Source organism: Pagrus major, chromosome 16 (assembly GCF_040436345.1).
Source record: "Pagrus major chromosome 16, Pma_NU_1.0".
In the NCBI taxonomy this organism is placed as follows: Eukaryota; Metazoa; Chordata; class Actinopteri; order Spariformes; family Sparidae; genus Pagrus; species Pagrus major.
In genome coordinates this window covers 24,745,316-24,770,796 of record NC_133230.1, presented here as the reverse complement: position 1 = coordinate 24,770,796, position 25,481 = coordinate 24,745,316, and the positions used below count along the sequence as shown (strand labels likewise).

Sequence of the window (25,481 nt, the reverse complement as noted above, 5' to 3'; positions counted from 1 at the left end):
TAACTGATGTTTCAATGTAAAAATTCCTGTATGCATTGTATTATAGCTGAGAAAACAATCGCTTTGGTAATCAAACGTGGAAGTGCCAGGGTGAAAGGATATCTAGGCGAGGTCACATAAGAAAACTGAACACATTTCTGTTCGTTACTGTCCTCCATTCATGTCAGTGGGCATATTTTTGAATCTAGATAATGCTCTAAAAGAAACGTGTGAAAAGAAACCTTCAAAATGTCCTGAGAAGCTCATTGTAAACTTTGCCTTTTTTCGTATGACTCCATGTCTCTCTTTTATTCAGTATACACATTTATACTCTGTGCTGCACATGTCACAAATAAATGTACGATGAACATCTTTAAGCACCGGAGACGTTGCATTATGTCCAGACAATCTTAGGCCAATAAAACAAACATCAACTGCTGACATGGACTGCCTTCTATTGATTTTATTTAAAATAACAGCCACAGGTGACTCACCCGGCCTTATAGTGAAATTATACAATGACTGAAATGCTCTAGAGGGCACGTGATAAGAGGACCAGATTATTTTCCGTCACAGTGTTTGTTTTAGTTCAATTATTTCAGATGAAAAATAAAGATGGCAACTATTCAGGTATTACTTCAGAGGTCTTTGATGTATATCAAAACTGTATCCCATCCATGAATTTTTAATGACCACAAGGACATTAAAGGGTCAGTTATATTACTACAATTTAAATATAAAAACAATTTCTTTTTTGTGTTGATGATAGCTAACAGTGATGCTGACAGTAATGAGTATTGCATTGCTGCCTGTTTGGAAATAGTAAGAGGAAGAGGTGACATGAGGTTTTCTGGAAATGTCAGTCCTTCCTGAATACTGAACCATCTGTAATGTGTGGCTGTTTCAGGACACAAACCATTGAGGAGGAAAGAGTCAATCTGAGGATGAGACACAAGCTCTTTCCTAACGATTTGCAATAACATTCAAGATGCTGATAACGGTGGCACTGCTTGCATTTACAAGAAAAAGAGTGATAATGAAATGAATATCTGAAGACACTGCAGGTACACCATCATCCCTCCTGTTTAGAGAGTTTAGTGATATCCATGCTGATATTAATACTCTCATCTCAGTCAGTTTTACATCCCTCAGTACAAATATAATTTAATGTCAGGGTATTAAATGCATCACTCATTCTTTGTGAGAGCAGCTCAAAGTGCTGCTCCTTTGGACGATATGCAGGCAGCTATCAAAAAGAATTTAAAAGTGAATTTTGTGGTGTGGGTCCAATAAGAAGCCAAGTACCATGAGTACCGATTGTACTCATGACTCAAAAGTGAGTACTTTTTGTCATAATTTCCTCAGTAAGACAGAGGTCAATGACCTTTCCACCACTATTTTCAGCATGCACTGTGATTTTTACCCCTCCTCATCACAAAAGCCTTTTCTGTCTTCATGTCTAAAGTGCGCCCTGTCTGCTTCTGTGACTGAAGTGCTTCATATCTCCCATAGGCTGTTTGAACACACTGTTTCAACTGAATTCACCATTTACAAATGATATAACATATTGAAGTTAAACATGTCAATATGTTATATTAAACAATACAGTTAACAGTAACTTAAATAGGCTTCTTCTTTGTCATCTGTGGAGAAAGTCTCCAGACTCCCTTAAAAAAATGCTAAATTTTGAGAGTTGTTGCGTTAGGAGAAACTGTATAAACTTTGTGAAACGCTGTTTACAACACAGTCCTAACTATTTGGGCCTACTTCTTCATTTGGCAAATGTTATACATGAAGATATTACTTTCTTTGTGTAAAAATCTGTTCGTTTCAGTGATGTAGGTGTATATTTGCATATAGAGCAGGGATGTGATACCAGATCACAAGAGGTCACTCAAGATGCATGTCGAGACACATTTCATGTCAGATGTGAGTTGACAGGCTTGAAGCTACCCAAGCTACTCAGAAGTGATCTGATCACTCAAGACAGATGGTAAAACCAAATGTGATGAGCCTCAGTCTCGTATCACCCAACTTTTTTTCTATTCAGGCATGACATCAACTTTCAAGAAAAAAGAGCCACCCACTGTGAGACCTTTGTGCCCCATAGGAACCTCTTTCCAATAAAGTAAAGAGCACATGTATAATGGTCCTTTCTCGCAGCAGATATTTTGATTTGTCATAGCAGGAAAAGCACAGGTGTGACCAACGTCAACGATGGCTTTATTCAAATAAGTGTTCCCAGTAAGTCACATCAGTGAGTGAGCATGCACAGAACCGGAGCCCTCGAACTAGCTCACCTAAATAGATTGAAGCCATCATTAAAGGGGCACTATGCAGTTTTGGAGAATAAATTCCCACTCAGAATTTTGATATTTTCAATATTAATGAGGTGATAATACAAATGCAGAAATATTTATTTTTCCATAAATTAATAAACAAGCTGTTTTCAGTGGAAAATAAGGTCCCCAAACACTGTTTGAAGCTAACAGCTGGCAGGGTCCGCCAAATATAAACATAGTAAAACAGTATGTGTTGTGTTGTCCTTTAAGGTGAGTTTGTTTATTCAGTTTATTCAGTCATGGAAACAAAAAGAGTTTGTTTATTTTGTTTGTTCAGGCATACAAAAAATCACTCAATGAAGGTATTTCTCTTTTGACTAAAATTCCTTCCTCAAAACTAAATAGTGCACCTTTAATATTATAATTTCCACTTTTCTAACCCTTTTCCTGGTTTGACAAGTCAAAATGTCTGCTGTGAAAAGGGTCAGTTGTTTTTGTTTGTCCCATGTAGGCTCATGTTAGTTAGCTCTTTGCACTCTATTGTAAGATCTGACCTGCTATTTATGCACTCCAGTGAATTTAAGCATTTCTACAGACAAGGACTTTCCTCTCATATCTTTTTTTTTTTTCACTTTTTTTCTAACTTTTAATTGAAAATCCCAAGACTGGACTATATTTGGCCTGCATACAACTGCAGCTTTATTCAGAACTTCTAGACATTTTGCCCATGCTAGACTAAAGATAATATTTTTATGATAAATTTGTCCCACACTTGTACCAAGAATTGAATCTCCAGACTAGTGTTTATTATTATTATTTCTTAGACGCAGGCTCGTAGGTCTCTCTTGTTAACGAATGTGTGCAAGTTGTTGCGAATGAAAACACAGACATCAGATTAGAATCAAGCAGACGTAAACACAGCACAATCTCTGCTGTTTTGGTATTAATGTCTGCTACACTCCCTCTAACTTTAGCTTATTTTAATCAATTTTATAGAAAGAAGAAGTGTCGAATAAAGACGACAGTTACTCATCATTATTCTTCTGCTTTCTGTTTATTTTGTCTGTCTGAATGGAGTCCTCAGTTTGTTTCTTTTTCCCAGAATATACTTCCTCTTTAGTTGGAACTTGACGTCTTTCTCCCTCCTCCCCTTTGCCAAGGGGAAATGTGGGCATAATATCAAGTCCTATTTTAAGCCGCCTTTAATAATTGCATTCCTGAAGTTGACAACACAGGCGATAAACAGGTCGGATTTCAAAGAATGATTGTTAGCCGGGTTGTTCAGCTGCAGAGAGGTACAATCACTCATCTTCATTTCATTAAAATCTTACTGACACCTCTGAACTAATCACAGCATGCCTGAGAGGTGGTTAACAGCTTAATTGATTCCTAACCAAGGCGTTTTTCTGTGGAGAAAGAAATGATTCACATGCTTTTATCTTGGCATTATAACTGTAGCTGTATTCTTGTCACACATACGCACCTGCACATTTTAAACTTAGCCTACATACCTGACTGACACTCATACCTTACTGAGTGTTTTCCCTTTCAGCTTGTCATTTAGAGTTTGGATAGAAAGTGGATTGCTGCACTTTTTCTGGTGATGGAGGATGCGTTTCACGTAGGCAGCCAACCGCAGGAGAAAACCTCCCACACTCCTGTGCCTCTGAGAAGCTGAGTCATCGGAGCTCTGACAGGATGGATGTGGTGGCTGAGAGGAAGCCAGGCCCGTCATTGGCTACTGCCGGCCTGGGTAACCTGCCATGCTGCCTCTCACCGCTAACGTAGGTAGATGAATGAGTGCTGGGTGAAAACAACAGGGACTGCTCTGACCTTTCCGGGGATGTGTTACAATGTATGTGTGTAAGCCGTGGTGTGTTTACCACGTCCAATAATTGTGGCCATCGAGAGTACATTGGACTCTTGATGAGGCTTTGATGTCACTGTGTTCTTTCATCCTTTCCAGCTCTCTAAACAAAACAATATTGCCTGGATGAGGCTTTGGCAGGATGTGATTCAGGCCCGTGTTGTTCTTGGATCTGGACTCAAAGACCCTATCATGTCCACCCATTTCCCAACACAAACGCAGCCATATGTCATCACACTGCTTAACGAGCCCCACACTTAAGGAATTAGTCCGCAGGGGGCTTACAGATCATTAGCGGCCATTGAAAACATCCACAGCTTTCCAACAGATTAAGTGAAACATGTGCCACTTGATAGCTTCGCATGCCCGGCAGTGGCAGCCAATCATGCTCACAGTCAGCTTGCTGAAACATGACACAAGCTTACAGTGAAGTACCGGTTACTTTGAAATGCTGTCAGCCAAATATGTGTATGAAGTAACGTAGTTTGTGTGTCACATGGGTGATGATGTTTCACTTCCAATCTGATCACTAGGCTCCATGATTGCTAAATCAAAACACAAAACTGCAGAGAGAGAACAAAGTTAACAATCAAGTCCTCTCACTTTACATGAAATGCAGCCAGACTTCTTTTCAGGGCCTAATTGTACAGCTGTGGGAGTGAACGAGCTGAACCGCCTGGGTGACTTCAGAGCTGAGGACAGGGAGGTGTGAGTGTGTGTGTGTGTGTGTGTGTGTGTGTGGGTGGGTGGGTGTGTGGGTGCGTGCATTTGTAGGTGTTAAGAGGAGGACAGCTGACAGAGGAACTGGAGGCCGATGACGCAATCATCTGTACTAAAATGCTGGCTGAACAGGAAATTGCATCATCAGAGAACTGTACTTGGCCCTGGGAGCGGAGCACTAGCTGTGTGGCGACATCACTGTATGTGTGATGACTGCTGGTGCCCACATGTAATAAATGATTTACTGTCAATAATGACGTTTGTTTTGTCAGTCATTTATCACCTTCCTGAATCAGGTTGATTCATTCAATAATCGTACTTCCTGTTGCAGCTCCTAGGGAACATTACTGGAGGGATTTTTGCAGGTGAGATCGGAGGTGTCATACCTATAAATTACTTACTACACTTACTACACATTGTCAAGTTTGAAATAAACCTGGATAAAACTATACGTAATTATTTCTGGGGGACACCTAGAGACACTGTCCTGACTCAAATTTCATGTTTATGGGGTTATTTCCAAAAGAGTTTATTGGTACAAATCATGTTTGTATTAAAAGGATTGGATATACTGTACTTCGATATAGCATCCAATTCACCCAGCATATGCACTTGTTTTTGCATCACTCCCTGCACATTTGCATTAGTGTCTCATTTCTAGCAGTGCGCATTGGTTTTACAGACACCTAACTGATAGGATGTCACACACATAAAAGTAGCTTTTCTGGCTCTGGGAAGGATTTTACAAACATTCAGTCTGCTCTGTCTTAAAAAGTAATATGACAAAGAATGTTAATCTGCCTTGTCTGGAGTTTGAGGTGTCCTGTCAACAGTTTAGAGAGATGGGCGTAATATGGAGAAAATCCTTTTAAAGGGTAACTCCACCAATTTTACACATCAAAGTGTGGTTGCAGTTCTTGTGGAGTATTGCTGCATATGTGAAGACAGAAATATAAAGCCTTTTGCGGCTCCACAGGATGCTGCATATAATCTGATAAATTACCTCCAGTGATGTCACTCAGTGGCTAAATTGCATTGTGGGTTATGTAGGCAACGGGTTTTGAAAAGAAAGAAGAATACATGGAATAAAAGAGGCAATATCTCTGGTTCTGCTATACAGGTTTTGATCATTTGTTTATAAACTGTCCATAATGAGTCCAACAGTGTTATAGGGGTGCAATGCTAGACCAGTGGACCTCTTTTCAAAACCTGGCGCCTTCACTGATACCCTTTCAGTCCTGTTTTAGCAGCAGGCTATTCAAGTACAATATATTCCTATTTCTACTTTTACCCGTTTGCAAGCCGCGCAGCTAGTAATTTTTGTCTTTCTGAAATAATAATAGTCAAGACACACCAGAAGCATAATTGAAACGCTTCCTTATCTTGCAGGGGTGCCTCAACCCCAGTGTCACCCCATGCCCCTCCTTGGACGCGCCCCTGCTGATGGGAAACCCCCCTCTAATGGACGCCTGGAGGTCCCTGGACCACGATTTGGAAACCTCTTTAACAGCTCGTCCTCCCTTTGCACCTCCTCAGTAGTGACTTCAGTGTCGGTCGGAGGGGGAGGAGCAGGCTGGGAGGCTCTGCTCTGCTCCCATGTTGATGTTTGTTGTTTGCGAGGGTGGCAGCAGCAGTGTGCGTGGAGAGGGACACAATGTAGACGGAGGGTTTGTCGACTGGCCTGCCTGCACGCTTCTTCGGGGGGGGATTTTCCGCAACTTTTTCCCGAAAAACGAGGCTGACTGGTGAAGATATGTGATGATTATCGCTGTGAAACGCTCGGACATATGGTCGTAAAGGTCCTGCTTGGTTCGTGTTGTGCGCAAAGACTCGTAGTGTGTTTCTGAGCGACGGACGGCCAGTCAGGATGCTGGAGCTCGTCTGAGAGCACCCCCGCCGTGTGGTCTTTCTCTGGATCCCCCTTCCCCTTTTTTTTTTAAAACGAACTTCTGCCTCTCTCCAATTTGAAACTCATTTTATTTACCCTTTCAACTTCTGAAAAAATGGTGTTCTTCGCTTTGTCGTCGGCTCGTAACAAACCTGGATAACGAAAGGAGTAGCTACGTGACACCACCCAGACACGACGACCAGCGTTACTTTCCTTCGGTAAGGCAGCGCTTCAGCTGTCGCTTCGGCGGGCAGAGCAGACGAGCACAGCCGGGATGTGGAGCCGCGGTGTCTGTAGTGTTATGTGGCTGACAGCAGCGCAGCCGGAGAGCACATTCAAACCTTCATTTTAGCTCCCCTCGAGTGGGAGAGTTAGAAGTAAGATAGCCAAGTCAAAGCGTGTAGTTATGTGGGTGAAGTGAGTGCACAGAGCTAGCCCTTAATTGCACAAGTTGTGCTAACATTAACTTACCAGTCATTTCATTAACTTGCTAGCCGTGTTAGCTTTAGCTGCACTTTAGATTCACTTGCTATAAAATGCTAACCAGGTTGCAGGCTAACAAGGGCGCTGTAAACGTAAAGCTATGCTATGTGTGAGCTGCTTGTAAAGTTATTAGCTAAACTTGCTACACTGAACTTATTTGTTGCTTTGCTAAATTCACAGCTGTCTGAAGTGTGCTTTAAAAAAATGCTACATAAATGCAATGCGAGTGCTAGCCAATTAGATATTAATAACAGGAAGTGAGTCTAGCACTTTTCACAAACTTTTTCTCACCTACACTGACCCCAGGCATTCAAAGTTGTGATCCTAGCCTGTCTGCCGAACTGAACTGGTTTATTCTCTCCACAGAGGCACATCTGCCCCGGGATTTATACAGCTGTGGGGATTTTTAATCAGCAGTCGATGCATCTCGGGGTGTCTGAGTCCATGAGAGAGTGCGAGTACAGCCAGATAAGCACTCGCAGCTCCACACCAATGGAGACCCCTTACAAGAAAAAGACCCCAAAGAAGAAGAAGTGGGAGTCCTTCCCAGGTCGGAATAGATTTTACTGCGATGGGAGGATTATGATGGCCAAGCAGACTGGGGTTTTCTACCTCACCCTTGTCCTCATTCTAGTGACTTGTGGACTTTTCTTCACCTTTGAGTAAGTATCTTTGAGAGTGTGTTGAGTCTCTGTGTGCTCCCATCTGCTATTTACTTGTGCACGTTGACTTTTGTGGATTAGGAATTTCATTTCATTTCGTGGGCTCAGCTGTCAGAGAAAAAGTTTAGATATAGGTCAGTTATGTCACCGGCATCCCTGGCTTTATTTCCTATGATCTCTCCTCAGGGGCTCAGGGAGATGTCAGTACAAACTGGTCAAGGATTAGGCAGAGGCTTCTTTGTTTTAGGAGGTATAGAAGACATAACAATACATGCAGTATCTTTTGTAAAGGCAGCGTGTTTTGACACGGGCGGCTGCTGATGGAAAGTGCCCTGTGGTTGCGTTGAAAGGGTGTAGGTTTCCTCTTGATTTGTTTATGGCTTACGCATGCCCTTGCATGGTGTATGCATCTTAAAAAGAGGCAGGCAGGTTTTTGTTCCAGATTTTCCATTGTTGTTTTGGCATTTTGCTCTTGCTGTCAGAAAGCATCCTCCAGCGAAAGGGCTCTTATTCAAACTGCTGTTGGCAGACATTACCTTTAAGGATAAGCAAACTCAAGAATGAAAATTCAGTCATTATCTACTCACCCCCATGCAGATGGAAAGTCGGCTGAAGTTACAGAGACCAAAAAATATTTCTAAAGCTTCACAGCAAAACAGTGTTGCAGCATTCTCCTAAATAACTGAAATAGGTGGAAAAGTAGAAAAAAAAAACAGCAGATAAAAAACATAAAATAGCTCAATACAGATCATCTGGGGATGTCTTCAGAAGCCCCGAGATCCCAAATTGATTTGAAAAGACGCTATTTACACAGTCATCGTGCGAACGAGCTTGTACACCCATTGCAGACGGTGTGTGAGCTAATGGTTTTTAGCTCAGCAGCGTTACTGAAGATTCGGCTTTGAAAAGGGGTGTAAATAAGTCTTTTCAAATCAGTTTGGGATCTGGGGCTTGAGTGGAGCTGAGTGGACTGCGCCAGATGAGCTGTATGGAGCCATATAATGTTTTTTAATGTTTAAAAACAAGTCCCCATGTACTTCAGTTGCTTAGGAGAATGCTGCAACGCTCGTTTGCTGTGAAGCTCAAGAAATGTTTTGTAGGCATCAAAACTTCACCCAACTTTCCATCGGCATGAGGGTGAGTAGATAATGACAGAATTTTCATTTTTGCGTGAACTTTTCCTTTAACTGGATTGTCCTTAGCAAGATATTGAATCCTGACGAGTTGCAGGGTTGTTTTTCTGTAGCTGAATGGGATTTTATAGTTATTGAGTGGTAATTTGACCTTTTTAATGACAGCATGAAAACCGAGTGTTGGATAGGCTTCCACTTTTTGTTTCTCATCAGTCTCAAATCCGTTTCCAGAGAACCACATCACCAATCATATGTAAGTTTAGTACTTAATTTTCAAATGTCCCTGAAGTCTTGACTTTGTGACATGTCCCCAATGACTTATGGAGTAGAGTACAGTGTCAGTCCTTGTATGTGTGCCACTCGCTCCCCCTTAATCACACAATCCTCTCAAAGGAGCCCTCTGTCTTCATCCCACTGGTAGAACAACCTGTAATCATCACACAGAATATACTTCTCCACACTGTCTCATCCAGGCCTTCATCTTCACCTCTCTCCAGATGTCCTAAATTGGCCCACTGTGACTGAAGTGCATGATACAGCATGTAGACACACACACGCTGGAGCTTACCACGAGAGATGGTGCATTGTCTATCCTCATTATTCCACCGTAATCACTTTGCATCTATCATCTCAGAAACCCCATCTATACCAGATAAGAATCCTGCTCCATCATGAGATTTGTTGCTCAATCAGACAGTCTTTATCAGGCTAAAGTGCTTTGGAGCCAGAGAAAGCTTAATAGGCAAAATATGTGCTGTGGTTGATGGCTGCTGTTTAGTATCTGGACTGTAAAGATAGTCCGTGCTTAATGATCTTTGAGCAAATCAAAAGGTTGTAAATAGTGTTGCACACAAGCACTATGATAAACAAAATATTAATTTATGTGAGTGTAAAACATTGTGTCCTATTTATTTAATAACTCAGACCATTCTGAAATGACTTAGTATGATGCATTTTTAGTTTCTAGTGATGTGTAAGTGCTAAAAAAACAGTTGAGTAATCACTAATCAAGTAAACAACTATTTTGATAATCAGTCATTTTACTTATTTGTAAAGCTGATACAAGAAGCATTCCGTATCAGCTTCTCCAATTGAGTATTGACTGCTTTTGTCTATTTTTTATCTTTGTAAATTAAATATCTGACAAAACAAGACATTTAAAGATATCACGTCACTATTTTCTGATGAAAAGATTAATAGATTAATTGAAAAATATTTGTCAAGTGAAAAGAACTTCTCGCTGCAGCTATAACGTTTGGCTAAAAATGTGTTAAAGGGTAATTTTTATAAAAAAAATGCATGCACAGACTAATTTAGGTGGGCTTACACATGACTTGTGTCCTTCAAATCACTGGCAGTCTTTTTTTTGTATGCCCATTGTGTGCAGTCCTTCACAGATGCAATACTGCATATCTATCAGCAGTGACCTCTGGACCACTTCATCTTTCAATACATTGTCACCTCAGTGGAGATACAGATGTAACCCATGACCAAAGGGCAGACTGCTAGAGGGAGGGCATTGCAGGCTAAAACCTCCAACCCTCTTAACTATGGAACAGTTTTAGAAATGACTGAAATGGAAGGGAAACGTTCTGCAGTGTCCATTTGGACCTGGATGTTCATCAGCACCCACACGGAGGATGCCAGATTGGAGGATGCCAGATGCTTCCTGATGATACCCCTCTCCCCCCCTCAGATAGCTTCACTTCCTACACCGTGGCCAGACGATGAAGCCAGGCTGAGTGTAGTGTCCTGTCCTGTTTGTTGTGACTACAGGGGACATTTTTCAGGAACACTATGCAACCACAAAGCCACTTTTCAGCTTTGCACCGTCCTCCCTGTTCAACTGTCCGTGCCTCCAGGCTGACCGAGTCCTCCTGGCTCTCCTCTCTCTCTCTCACTGTCTCCTCCTCACCCTACTCCCCTCAGCTGAAAAGGAGACATTTATCGGACAGGGCGATAGTCAGCAGACCTGCACACTGCCTTCTGTTGTCATTAACTATAATGCGTTTCGATTAGATGTGTTTTTCTAACCCTGCGCCCAGCTTGTCACCATAGTGGAGAGCTGCTGCTCCTCATTCAGTTTGAAAGAGCTTCTTTTGTCCTTGGAACTGCCTCTGTAGCCTATTATGGTGTTTTTAAAATGAGGCTGTGGTATGATGACACCCAGTCCATATCTATTTAAAGATGATATTCTGATTTGTTGAGTCCAGAAAGAGTCAGCAGATGGTGAGTGTTTAGGGATGGAGGCATGCACAGAACATTTACCCGGAGATATTTCTGCATCTCCATATTTCTTTTTGCTTGTTTTCTTTGTCTGTCTGAGGGGTGCTCAGCCATGCACAATAAACCCTGTTAGTGACCGGCAGACTTTGGTCTGTTTATTATTCTGTTGCTGGGCCCCCCCCAGACATCCATGTGTGCTGTTATTGCACATGTTCTGTTCCTCATGTCTTGTAAAAGTTCACTCAGGCAGGTGTTTGAAGTTGTCTTCTGTTATGCTGTTTTGTTCAATGTGAAAATTGATCTCAAGAATTGCAGTTTTGGACAGAGAGAAACACTTTGAGGTTGACGTTGAGGTGGGACAAAGGTGTACTAGTCATCAGGACTGGGCTGTGAGACAAAGCAGTGAATAGTGGATACACGTGTTTTGGTGTTGATTATAAAAGGAGCGTTTATAGTGCTGAAATGAAATGGCTGCATTATTTTTGGGCTTTTAACCAAAGCACTTTATAAATTGCCTGTCATTCACACGCACTCACACACTGATGGCAGTTAGATGCTGGCCTGACCATTTGGAGCACTTTTGGGTTTAATGTCTTTCCCAAAGACACTTTGATGTGCTGGAGCTGGGAGCCGAGCAACCAAGGCTCTGGTTTTGTCATTTAAATTATTGGTGATCAACAGAGAATCAATGCCTGTTATATTGTTTTTTAGTGAAACAGCTTTTTGAATGTGAGGGTATGGTTATTTCCTTACATATATGATACTAAACTCAATAACTTAAGCCATAATGGGCTCTGAGAAATTATAATAGGCATTTTATATATAAAACGATGAGTAAAGAAAATAATTTTCAGATAAATTACCTATTATTTTTTAATGAATTGTGTTGCATAATAAACGTGGATGAAATGATATTTGCATTAGGCCGTTTTCGGACTGACATTAGCCCTGCATGCAGTTTTCTACCAGTGCAGATTCCTGGTAAATAATTTTCTAACCTGTATTTCTTATGTATTTTTGTTGTAAAATCATGTCTTGTTGTATTATAAACCACTTTGCAGTGTTCTTGCACCTGGGAAGCCTTCAAATGTACAGATCTGTTGCTTAAGCTGAACTTCCTGAATCATATTTCATTGTCTCAGGGGTACCTGAATCAACTCGCCCCCCAACAGTGTTGTTTTAACACTGGACTGGTTTTTGGTCTAACCACCTGGTTAGTCTATGGTGGACATGACATGATGCGTAGGAAACTGTAGTCAATGTAACTAGACAACTGTAAATTATTTGGTAATAATCGATTTAACTTATTTAAGAATTTGATTGATCAAGAATATATTACATCACAGCACACAAAGGAGGCATAGCAGTATTTGTTGTGTTGTCGGTGGCTGGATTTACATGTAATTTTCATACATTTGGGTTAACTAGGTTCTGTGCAACTGTAAACTGTCGAGTGTTTTCCATACAACAGGAGCTGTACAGTAAAGGGTAATTGCTACCTTCATGACATGTTGGTTGGATGTTAGAGTTCACCCATATAGCACAGTCGCCTGCAGCTCCTTATCTGCAGAAGACACATTTCTTTTACTCTTCCTTTCTTGCAAATTTTTTGCAAAACTTAACTGCAGATGTTTTACAGTGAGATGAGATGATGCATACAATTCATGATAAAGAAATGCTCATATTCTTAGATAAAAACAAAGCTTCACCCTAAGTGTATTGTCAGGATATCAGGGCAGCACATCAACTTGATATAAACATATATAGTCTGCAGTCCCTGTTTCAGTGATACAACAATGGGTTAGGCTTTGATTTAAGTGCCCTGCACGTTTAGTCTCATCTAATTTATGTCCTTCAGTAAAGCAAGTAACCATATTTATTTATGGTGCTTGCTGCGTGCAGTACACTGCCTGGGAGTGCGTGCTGCCTGACAGACTATATTCAGCATTCTTGTTGTTCTTTGCACAGAGCACCACAAGAATGTTAAGGAACCACATTTAAATTTTCAGTTTTTAAATGTCACTGCAGTTAATGCAAAATAACAAAATAGGCTTGCATCAAATATTTGATACAAATTCAGGTATTTTTGCCAAGAGTCATTACATTACAATTATTGGAAGACATTGGCAGAGGCAGAAATCTTTGTTTGATTAAGAAACATTTGAGCCACTTTGGCAGATGGTTAGATACAGAGGAAACCTGTCATGAATACTATCAGATGGTTTTAGCCTATAAACAAGAAAGGCGTTTTCCCACTCTGAGGAGAACATGGAAACTTGTGTTCACACAGAGAAAACTCTAAGAAAGCCTGATGAGTAATCTACTTAAAATGTAAACAGTGTACTCCATGTTTTGATGACTCTAGTTTCACAAGTGCAGCCACTTTTATGATAGGGTGTAATGAGTAGTGAGGTTCATGCTCTCTGATCAAGCCTGTTTTTACACTGTCTAATCTCAGTCTTTATTCATCATGATTTTGACCTAGAAAGAGTTTGTCTGAACATGTGTCTGTTCAGTTAAACTGTTTAGCCAGCACACTATACCCCCTTCATAAACCTCTGTTAAACATGCAATTAAGGATTGACTAAAAGCTCAGCAGTCTTATGATTAAGCGTTGCCATGAAATCAGGGAGACAAGGTAAAGCATGGGTATGAAAACCAAAGTTTTATTTATGTATTGTAATTTTGTCTTTCAAACCAAACCAAACCAAGCTAAACAAACGAAAAGCCCGAAAATGGTATGTGTAGCACAGAATTAGGTAGGTTAATATAACTGATAATCTGTTCTATATGGGTTGATAAACACAGTCCATCTTTTCCAACATTTCTCAGAGCAGAAGTTTTTTTGTAATGGCTTTTAGACTAGCAACCAGCATTATTTTTTTATTTTTTATTTTTTTAAATATATTTAAGGAGAGTCAAGAAGCTGTGGTGGCGTCTTACCCAAGTACAAGATTTGAAAACAAAAGTCAATCTTAATTTTTAAAACTTTTTCCATGCTATTCTTGATTGTTTTCCAGTAACTCTCACGGTCACACAGCCTCTCCAGCTCACTGTCTGACTCACCATAGACACATAACAAGGAGTTTATGCACACCTGAGGGTACGAAAGTCTGTGGGTGGCAAAGATGGATGATTTAATATTCCACAGCTCTGACCTAGCCAAATGTAACTGACATCACTTTTACAACAGAAACAAAGAACAGTGTGTAGTTTTCCCCTGAAACTGTAAAATACGTCCACATTGGCGACGGCATGTTATGTCGGAGTGTGAAGATGCTGCACTTGTTAGGTCAATAATTTATTTGCCTGATATTGTGCATCCCCTATTTGAATGTTGCTGAAAATAAACCTGGTCAGCAGTTGTAATGGCACAATACCACTATACGGGGACATAGTCATGTTTGTCCATAGGTTTAACAGAGTGGCCTATTAAGAACCCCACAGGTGGACAAGTAGGTCGAGGTCATATTCTTGAGAAGTGATCTTCAGTTATTTCTTCCTGTGGATAGAAAGAAACCCCTCTTTTATGAATACTCCAGCAATTGTGTTTCTGCTTCACTCAGATAATGCAATGGCTCTCAAGACCCTTCAGCAAGTATGCCATCTTTTAGCAGTCCTGTTGTTGAATTGAATGACATGAAATCAGTGAAATGGTAATTCTTTCTTTCATGCACGATGTTAGTTTTGCAAAGCACTTTTGCGTGTCATAAGGCAAACTATTGTGAAAGAGTCTTTGTCCACAACGTTTGAACAGGCGCGCCCATGGCATACATAGTTACTCAAGACAAGAAAAGCATTCCTCTCAAATAGTTGTCACATAGGAATTTAGAGCAGTGTGCCATTCTTGATGTAGTCTCACTGGCTTACACTTGAATGAACAGAAGAATTAGGATTTTTCACATGAGCCCAACACAAGAACATAAAATGTTCCTTTTTTAGGTAGCAAAAGAGGACGATGGACTCATCATACTTGACTGTTTAATCATGTATAAATATCAGCTAGCCAGATCTAGGTCATTTTAAAAGTGAATATGTTTTGGATGTGACTGGAATTCCTCACAGGATATTCTGTCACACACTTTACTGCAGCTGTCTGTTTTGCTGTAGATTGAAGAGGCAGATCTGTCACCTACGCTCATTGAAACCAGGAATCATGTCCAGCTGTTTGCTCTTTGTAGTGTGAATCCTCTCCCTGACTAGCTGACTAGCTCCAAGCCTTCAATCGACCCAGCACACTCTGTTTGTCACACAGCTGTCCTGTGCTAGCACATCTACTTCCTGTGCCAGGCGTAATTGACTGCATGGCGCATATTTGGATTTGGAGGGTTCTCAAATGCATACATGATCAGTGCAGTCCTCTGAGGCTGTGCCGCGCACTAGTGACATCTGTCTGAAAGGTGGCAGGAAATCATGACTCCATGAAGTGATCTGGGCAAAAATGTAACCATTTGCAAAAGCATGTCATGTTAAGTTGTTTCATTGACAAATGACTTGGCCTACAGCTAAGAAGAGGTTCATGTTCTGCCCTTGACTGCCATCAAAAGCAATCAAAATGTAATAAAAGGCAAAGCTGACAAAGCCTTGTATCCATGCAGCCCAGATGAGTAATGAGACTTAAGTGCGAGGGGCCTTAAAGCCAAGTGCTTCACATGCATTTTTAACACAACGCTTAGCACATTTTAAATACATCCATGTACTTCATACTGCATTACTGTTGAGCAACATCTCTGGTTAAACTGTATCTCTTCTCAAGTGAGTACTGCGGGATATTGCAGGCCCAGATGCAGCGTGTATTGGAGGATGGATGATCTATGTTTGACAGACCTTTTTTTTGCACATCACAGGATATTGATTGCCTTCAAAGCTCTATGGCTGAAGAAGAAAGTGAATGAGGGTGCAGTTTATCTCAGGTGACACTGAAAGGACAGCCAGCGAACAGTGCTGTGTGAAGCGAGCGTCACATGCTTGCATCAAGCGGAGATGAAAGTCCCCAAAGCTTAACTCCCAGCTGAGTTTTGAAAAACTGGTTGGCATTATAAGAGGATTTAGTGGGAAATGTGATAACGGTAATCTGGATTGGATTATTGTTGAGATTAGCGCACCCTTTGGGAGGCAAATGAGTAGGAAACCCTCTAGAGACACTATTGAGGTAGGAAGATTACCTTTGCTATTCTGAGGAAAGAATGGATGTGTCTCACTATGTCAGAGAGGACATTTTCTGAGTGAAACAACTAGCATACAATACCAGAATTTACCAGGGTGACAGTACCAGGGTACCAGCAGATTTGATGTTCAATTCAATTTATATTTTTTGGTGTGACTGTCATGATATCTGCTGGTAAGCATATAAGAGTGATGTCATGCAACATATCTTCTTTGAGACTTATTTGTGTATTCAGAATCCACCCTTTTCTGCCATTGGAATTTTCTTTTAAGGTTAGAAAATGTGATTATTTTTTATTAAAATCAAACAGTATTTTGACAGGACTCACTTCCTACATGTGCATGTTTAGTAAGACGTCTAAAGCCACAGACCTGGACAGAAGAGATCTGATTGAGTGGACGGAAACTCATACAAATTTGTTTTATGTGATTGTTCCCACTCCAAACATTGATTGACTTTTATTGTGCCCCCTGCATTTCCTTTTTGAGAATTGCCATGCTTCCTGCTCAGAGTGAGGTTAATGTTTAAGTTGGCTTTGGCTGAGAGGCATGAAACCAGAGTCTAAATTAGAATTTCTAAACTGTCCTCGTGATCCTCAACCTTAGGGTTTACTAAAAAAGTGTTTATTCTGGCCACTGGTCCTAGGCAAACAATAAAGTTCATATGTATTGTTTTTGTTGGATTGTGCATGGATGTTTTTAAGTTTTAAAATTAGGTTATTTTTTTCTTCATTTTTAAACATTTGATATCTTGTTTTAAATTGGCCATCAAGCCAGGCCTCTGTCTCGTCTAAGGTTCAAATCAAATCAAATCAAATTTTATTTATATAGCCCAAAATCACAATCACATTGCCTCAATGGGCTTTACAGTCTGTACAGTGAACGACATCCTCTGTCCTTAGACCCTCGATTCGAGTGAGGAAAAACTTGCCATCTTGATGGAAAAAAGACCCTTTTAACAGGGGAAAAAAAAAGACGATGGAAGAAACCTAAGGAAGAGCCACAGAGGAGGGAGCCCTCTCCCAGGACGGACAGTCATGCAATAGATGTCGCATGTACAGAAAGAACAGCAAATCACAGTTTACAGGTTGCATTGACAGAAAATCTGATACAAATTCTATATGTAAAGTATGTGGATCCAGGAGATGACTGAGCAGGACAAGGCATCGCCAGGTGGTGCCCGAGCCACACGACCTCCTGTCCACCGTGGTGACAAGGAGAGGAATGATCCAACGGAGCCCGGGTGTGACAATCCAGATCCGACAGTATGTGGGGCTGTAGGAGCCAGGAGAGGTAGATGGTCCCTGGGGCCCGAGGTCATCAGAAAGGAGCCTGAATGAAAAGAGAGTAGGAGGAGGTTGACCTGAGAAAGGCATCAAGACCTGATGACCTGCTCCAACAGGCAGTTGCTGCAGAGGCTAATTCCATAAGGCTTCAAAACAATTGCGTTTTATCATAATGGGGATATTGTTTTCTGGTTATGTTACTTCAAACTTTGGTATGTAATAATATACATGTAAAACCAGGTCAAGTGCTTTCGTACCAAGTTGGAATGTGAAACTTCAGCTTTGCTTTTGCACTCTAATAGCGACATCCCTCCAGAGGAATGAAAGAGTAAAGCAATGTGCGTTACTTATTTGAATATAAAGCAAACATTAGGTTTTCCTTTTGTCAACAAAATGTGTCACGCTGCTGCGTATTGCTGTCTGAACGTCATTACTCATTGCGCATCATGCTACTCTTTGCTCTACAGTGATGTAATATCTCTTGCAGATGTGTTTACTATATATCATTAAGGTGTTTGCTTTGGTAATTAGCTATCATAGTTTTATTGCAGCAGTCAATAATTCACAGACTTTAACAGTCACGCTGCACACATTGTAAATGGGTTCCTTTTTGCTGAGTAATTATCAGTACAACCTTTCAAAGAGCAGTCATCTCAGACCTTGGTTGTACAGTCAATGTTTGTTCCAAACCAACTATAGTAATGCACAACTTCAGCCTGATTCTATTCTGAATGTTTGGCTAGCTTTATTTTGGATGAACCCACCGTAAACAATAATAAATATGCCTGCCCAGAGTTCTTTGTATTGTAATGTGCACAGATCTTAAATGTCTGCTTTGTTACATTATTGAGTATGAGTCCCCGTCTCTGCAGTCATCCATAACTTATATTTGACTTGTGGAAGTTTGTTGTTTTGGGACTCTTTCTTCTCACTGTTGAATCTTTAGGAATGAAAAATAATTTTTCCAACTTCAGGCTGGATTAGCAGGGTAGACCCTTAATTATGTTTGCCATACAAGTGTTATTAGGCTTAATGTGTATGTTTAGGTTGGAGTACTTGGACCTATGTCCCAGCCATTATATTCACTGTCCTGGAGAGAGAAAACTAAGAAATGTGACTATGCCAGGACCAAACAGAACATAAAAACATCCCCCACCTTAGTCCTCAACTCAGATTTCTTCTGTTGTCAGCACCCAGTGATGAAGTCTGTCTTGCCACTATACCTGGCTCAAATCCAACAACCTGTCCGTCCTCATCAACCAAATGGTTTGTTGAGACATTTCTAAGGATTGAAATGAATGTCATCATGCTGTCTCTGTCTCGCTGAATGTCTTTGTTTCCTTTTTTTTTCTCTTTCTTCGAGGCTTCAGCTCACTCATGTGGCTGTTTCCAGGGTAACCACATTCGAAATTTACCATGTCTGACATTGGATACTGTCCGTCTCCATAGCAACAAAGCCCCGAAGTTAAATGTAAGATTTGGTATCAAACTAAAAGGGGAATGAAGATGTAACTTTGGAAACATCCAGTTCCTTCTCGATATCTGTTCTTAACAGAAAAGAGGGTCCCACTCATGTTCAGTCACTGATAAAAATTGATCTCTGGGATATTGTCTTCAGGGGGGATCTTAAACCAGGCAAGATGTTGCCTACCTGTAGCTCGTCCACGTATCTCTATTGATGCATGCAGGATCCAGGCAGGCTGGATGTCGTATCCAGCCTCCCTCTTTAATGGCTTCAGTGTTTAATCTCTGTCCGTCTCTACCGACCTGTCACTTTCTATCACACAAGACTGCCTTTTCATTATGTTCCTGATGTCCAACACATTGAGACGAGGCTTCTGAGGCAGCAGCTCGCACCTTTCTCTCCACTGTCTAGATGACAAGGTTTGAAACGTAATCATGTTTTCCTTGAAGAGAGCACAAATCTACATGTTTTAGCTCTACCTACAGAAAAAGAGGACATGCAGTGCATTCAAGTGATTCAGTGGATTTGTAGCTCTAAATGACCTTTGTGGATATTTGACATTTCAGTGGGGAGCTTGACTCTCTCATTGATTTACTTCAGCACCATTCAAATCTTCGCTTTGGGTTAATTGTTACAGATGTAGCACCCTCACTCAAGGTCTGCCAAGCTTTTTACACCTGCAGTGATTTCCCATTAGCACCTCTAATTGGTGGATTCATTATGTAATGTGTGACCAATCAGACAAAATAGAGGACAGCTTGAATGGGTGGATGAAAAGATGTCAGGTAATAACATCATACTGACATTTTCTGCTTTACTGGGGCGGATGCAGACAGACAGAGGCAAGCTGTAGACTATACCCTCCCAGTGCTCTTAAATACCATGCATGTACATGGTGGTTGTTTGGAACAGTATGATGGGCATGTCTTTTCCCAACAGACAGCAGTTTTTATGGCTGGCAAGTTTCATTGTGTTGTTTTTACTATCACATGTTCTGAACCACTGAAATCTGCTGTTTCTCATTTTATTAAAACTCCAGCTAAATTTCTCTCTACGCCATTTTATTTTTGTACAACAATAACTGTAATAATTGTATTTAGTAATAATAAAACATGCTGGAGCTATAGACATTGATTGGTTAATGTCTGTTTTCCTTGTGTAGATACAGAGAGTAGAGCTCCAGATGTCTTGGCCAGCAGAACACTGCTAGAATAAAAATATCATCACAATCACAATATTTTTTTAAAAAGAGGGAATATCCTAAAGGCTTTAGTGTGGATATTTGTGCTTAACTAATGGCTAACAGCAGGGCGGGTTATGTTTGCCATGTGATGATGATGTTACATTTTTTATGCACTTAGCCCTCCAGACAGGAAACAAAGAACTGAGCTCTCTCCTTGCATGACTGGAGTAGTCTTCTCATTTCAGCATCTCTCAAGGAATTGTCCTCTCAGCTCGGCCTAAATGGTCAGAAATCCATTGGCATTCTTTTTGTTATTTGTTCGTTGTCTTTCAGTTGAAGCAAACTTGTCTTTCGGTAAACATATGTTTTGCTCGTTCTTTGTCAGTCAGGCAAGAAGATACAATTTTCTCAGTCGTTTTGTTCTTACCAGCTTTCAGGAGGTATGTCTCAGTGGTAAATGTTGCACTTAACAATACTCATGATGACAACATTGACAGCTACAGATCTATTGGGAGTGGTTAAAGTTAATTGCAGGCCTATCATGAGGAGATAATTGTCTTGGGATTCACACTTTTGTTGGCTAATTGAATATTTAGTAAAATTGAAAAACAATTGGACAAAAAGAAATGGTTTCACTGTGGTCAGGTGTGAGGGAAATGCCTGCAGTGAACAAGGCTTACACCTTCATAGACTTTAAAGATGTTGGTCATACTTTATAACAACCATAATTAATAAATTACAAATTTATAGTTAATAAAATATGATTTCATTGTTAACACACAATAAAATGCCATTATTGAGCAACTGTAAAGGTTTATAAACATCAGTTACAACTTCACAATGACTATCAAAATAATGTTTATAGATAAACCACACAGTATTTATTAATCATTTACAAAGTATTGATACTTCTTGTCTATACATACAATAGACAACTGCTCAATAAAGGGTTTATAAGCCATTTCATTATTTGTCAACGGTGAAACAACTCTTAACTGAAGTTTAACTATAAATTTACCATTTATAATGATGGTTATTTTTAAATGTCACCAACAGGTTTTCAGTCATTTCAGCATATGAACTGAAGAGGTACACAACTGTTCAAGTTCCATAAAGACTATTTTATGTCTTGTTTATACTGTATTACCTACATTACCAAAACAAAACTGTAATATAAGATAATATAATCCAATACTTACTTGGTTGTATAATCATATCGTGTCTGCTGTGTTGTATGTAACGTGGCATTACTTTAGAGAAGAATAGCTATCCAATTGATGCAACTAGTGCACGTCATTGCAGTCAAAAACGGTTTGATAGGCAGGAGCAACAGAGCTGTTTTCTGTTTAAACAAGATATGGAGGATCATAGGAAGAAAGTTGGTCTACAGCACTGCCTCAGCCAGAGATGGAAATGTTCCCTGTATTTGATTACAATCTCAGGACACAGTGCTGGATGATGTGTCTCCACCCAGCCCAGTTCAGAAGACTGAAGCTGGGGAAGAATCACAAAGTACTGAAGGCTGTTAAATTGTGTACAGTTGTGTGTAGTGTGCGTTGACACAGTTGGTGTTCGGTACAATGACCTTGGGAACCCCAGGCAAGTTTTTAACTGGAGAAATGTTTGTGCCGCACAGTGTTGTTCTGCCTGCAGCCCCCTGCAGATGTCCCAGACAACCCAGTGTTTTTTTGCTTAGTTCTGTCTCACTCCAGATGTAGAGGAACAGCAGGACTGGCCAGTGTCCCCTCAGATGGGGTAATGGTATGAGTTAGTTTGCCACAGCTTAAACAGTCCTCAAAACAGCATGATATTGTTTGTGCCTGATTTAGGTTTGGTCATTTTTTAAATGGCTTATTTAATGTATGGGCACTTTTTTTGTAAGTAAGTTTTTGTGTTCTTTGCCAGAGCATCATATGTTGGCTGACTTTTTCCACAGGCTGAAGGGCATTCATCTCCAGCAGTTCAGGTACAAGCAGGAAGTATGTGCAGGTGATGCTTGAACCCCAAATAGCACAGATCAGCATATTTGAGTGAATGCTCCAGATCCATATTAACATCCTCCCCGCCTGCTATCATTGATGAATCCCAACATGGCAAGCCTAAATATAGTCTGGCTTGCTTTATCAGTATAACTGGTTTTGGCATAGATCAGCGGATGTAACGGCCCTCCCAAGGTGTTACCATCTGAAGGCTGGAGAGCTGGTGTGATAGGTCGCTGATGAACATTATTTCATTATCACACATACGTTTCGTTACTCAAAACTCACCTTTTCAGAACTGCTTTTAATGTGAGATAAATATTGTATGATGTATGTTATTAGATTTGCTTGTAATATGTTGCTTTCATGATATTTGTCTCTAGTGTATTGCTTTTATGTCCACATGTAAAGTGTCTTTGAGTCTCATGAAAAGGGCTATACAAATCAAATGTATTATTAATATTATTGTTTATTTTAAAAAAGCTGCTGTGATACTTTAAAAAAAGGGCTGTACGGTTTGATAATTCTGGAAATCATGCAGCATTTTTGTTGCATAAACAAATTGGTTGAACATTGTAACCACCAGGGTTGACCATCATGTCTTTCTCATAGCCATTAGAGCTCCATTAGTTACCTACTATTTTGACAATCGATTTGAGTAATATGTTTGAGTTATTGCTGATTTCTTTATTCCTCTATGACGTGGCGACGAAACAAAAAAAAAGACATTTGAGGACGTCACCTTGGGATTTGGGAAATGACGATCAACAATTTTCCACATTTAATAGACCAAGCAACTGATCAAGAAAATATTCAACAATGAAAGTAGCTATCAGTGTTATTTTAAGTGTCCTTATATAATCTATTATCATTGTTTCTCTGCGGTGATCTTGAAAAAGCAGGCAATAACTGAGTCTGTTTCACTTGGAGGATGCTGTTAATACCTATTCTCCTTACCAGCTCCACCCCTGTACCTTTTATGTTTTTTCAAAGCTATTCTCTGACTTGCAACAGATGGTGCTTCCCCTGTAAGAGTGAGTAATGCAGTGCATATAATAACTAATCACCTGTACCTGCACCAAAAGTAGCTGTTTTCAAGATGGTCCAATGTAAAATCTTTTTTATTTTCTTTTTACATTCACTTGAAAGTCTTTTCTAAATTAAAGCCTTATAGAAACTCGTACTATTTTGCATTCCTCAACAGCATCTCTCAAAACACATGGCCACCACATGTTGATTTAATTTCCCTTGTCTGGAATGGCACTTATTTGCTGACCCCAAACCCTGAGAGACTGATAGATGAAATGGGCTGCGGTAGCCTGTGCCCCGCCCCTGTGGGACTAAATGTGATTACTGTAATAACCACCTGCACTGTTGGACGTTTAATGGGATTATGCAGAATTGTCTCATTAGAACAGATTACAACACAGGGAACTGACCCTTATGTGTTTGCCTGTTTGTCTGTTAAGAGGCTATATCTACTTACTGGTAATTAACAAGTCACAGGTATTACCACTTCCTAAAGTTCAGTGTCAGGAAAAGCAGGTTGTATTTGGGTAGACACACACCTGCCTCTCAGGCCACCAGCTGACTTTTGACTCTTAGCAATAATTAAACTTTCAGGTTTTTACTCTTTGGCGAAGCATTGGTGGTAAGACAGGACTCCGTGTCTGTTGTTTGCTCATTTCCGTTTCTCCCCACATCTCTTCCTGTCCTATCAGTTGTCCGTTCCTGGCGCTGCAGTTGACTCCAGTTATCCCAGTCATAGGAGGTGTCCTGTTTATGTTTGTAATGGGGACGCTCCTGAGAACCAGCTTCAGTGACCCAGGGGTACTGCCCAGGGCCACCCCAGATGAAGCAGCTGACCTGGAGAGGCAAATAGGTAAGACTCTATTTGCATTGTTTTTTATGATATGAAAAATGGGCATGACGATGTTTTATTAAGGATTTCTTTCCCCACATCTGCACTTTTGTACTTCTCTTGTCTTTTCTTATTATTTTCCTCGATGTTTTCTTTGATCACACTTGTTTATCCTTTTACCAGCCATTTTGTATTTTGAATCTTCAGGCTCTTCATCCCTGTCTGACCTCTATCTTAGATACCCTTATCTGTCTCTGCGTAGCTGCATGGTACTGATCCAAGTTAGCAAATGTCTGCCTTTACAACCTCTTGTACACAGTGCCAGATTATCTGGCTGATGTGTTTGGAGTTGTCCGTTTAGTGAGAGAAACGGAGATCACGGCACTTTGCGTTTAGGCTGAGGTGAAGTATTGGCACTGCTTTGACCAAATGGCCTTTGATCTGTTTATTTCACTCCAACTCCAAGGGCCCCCATCTGATGTATTACCCAACTCATAAATTTCATTTGGATAACTTCTGAATCTAATTTGTGGCGTGAAAGTTAGACTGTTGGTGCTGCATTAGGAACCACTTGAAATATGTAAGTGGATTACCAGCATCTCAGCACCAACATTGGCTCGCCATGAGTCAGATACAGCTGAGACTACAGTTCAGCCAGTTGAGATCCTGGATAAGACTTCCTCCTTTGTCGCCCTATAATTATTCACAATCCAATTATTAACTTGAGATGCAAGAATGGAGTTGGAGTTGAGAGACAACTCTAATTTTATCTGCATATGAATGCAGATACATTTTTAAAAAGCTAATGAAAAGCTTAATCTACATGATACAATGTGTTCCGCCTCCTTTGCTCTCCACATGGACTAAAATGCAACCAAGGCTTGTTTGAAAATTATTGGTTAATGCTTCTCTAACTACAAACAGACTATAAATGGAAACCAGAGAATTCAAGCTATGAGAAGTTGTGCTCGCTTACTTCATTAATCAGAAGTAAAACTTGTTGTTTTTACCTGTTCAGGCACAAGGCCACTACATAGATGAAACCATCTGCCATGATAGAAGTTTCTAAAAGTGTTTGTCGGCTACACAAGGCTTTTGTCAGACGAGGCAGGGCGACAATCAAGAGCACTTCAGGCTGTAATTTACACTGGTGTCAGCTCAGTTACTCCCCCGTTAGTTGCAGGACTGAATATCCTAATGTGTCCCACTGCCTTGTAGCTAAATGTATTATCTCCACTTTACTTAAAGTTTAAATCTATAAACCCTCTTTTTAAAACCCCTCTTCTAAAGTTTTGGTCCTA

The 25,481-nt window shown here is 40.4% G+C and overlaps 1 protein-coding gene across 4 annotated transcripts in view; it reads left to right on the top strand.

Annotated features, from left to right (window-relative positions):
* The first annotated feature begins 6,447 nt into the window (after positions 1–6,447).
* zdhhc14 (zDHHC palmitoyltransferase 14) overlaps positions 6,448–25,481 on the top strand; it is a 51,092-nt gene continuing 32,058 nt past the window's right edge. The window contains exons 1-3 of one of the 4 annotated variants that reach the window (XM_073484089.1): positions 6,448–6,954; positions 7,586–7,881; positions 24,041–24,201. In XM_073484089.1, the coding sequence (XP_073340190.1) occupies positions 7,640–7,881; positions 24,041–24,201 (403 nt within the window). In that variant the 5' untranslated portion in view covers positions 6,448–6,954; positions 7,586–7,639. Of the gene's footprint in view, positions 6,955–7,026; positions 7,114–7,585; positions 7,882–24,040; positions 24,202–25,481 lie in introns of those variants that run through there. The other 3 variants (XM_073484087.1, XM_073484090.1, XM_073484088.1) reach the window with 3 other exon arrangements.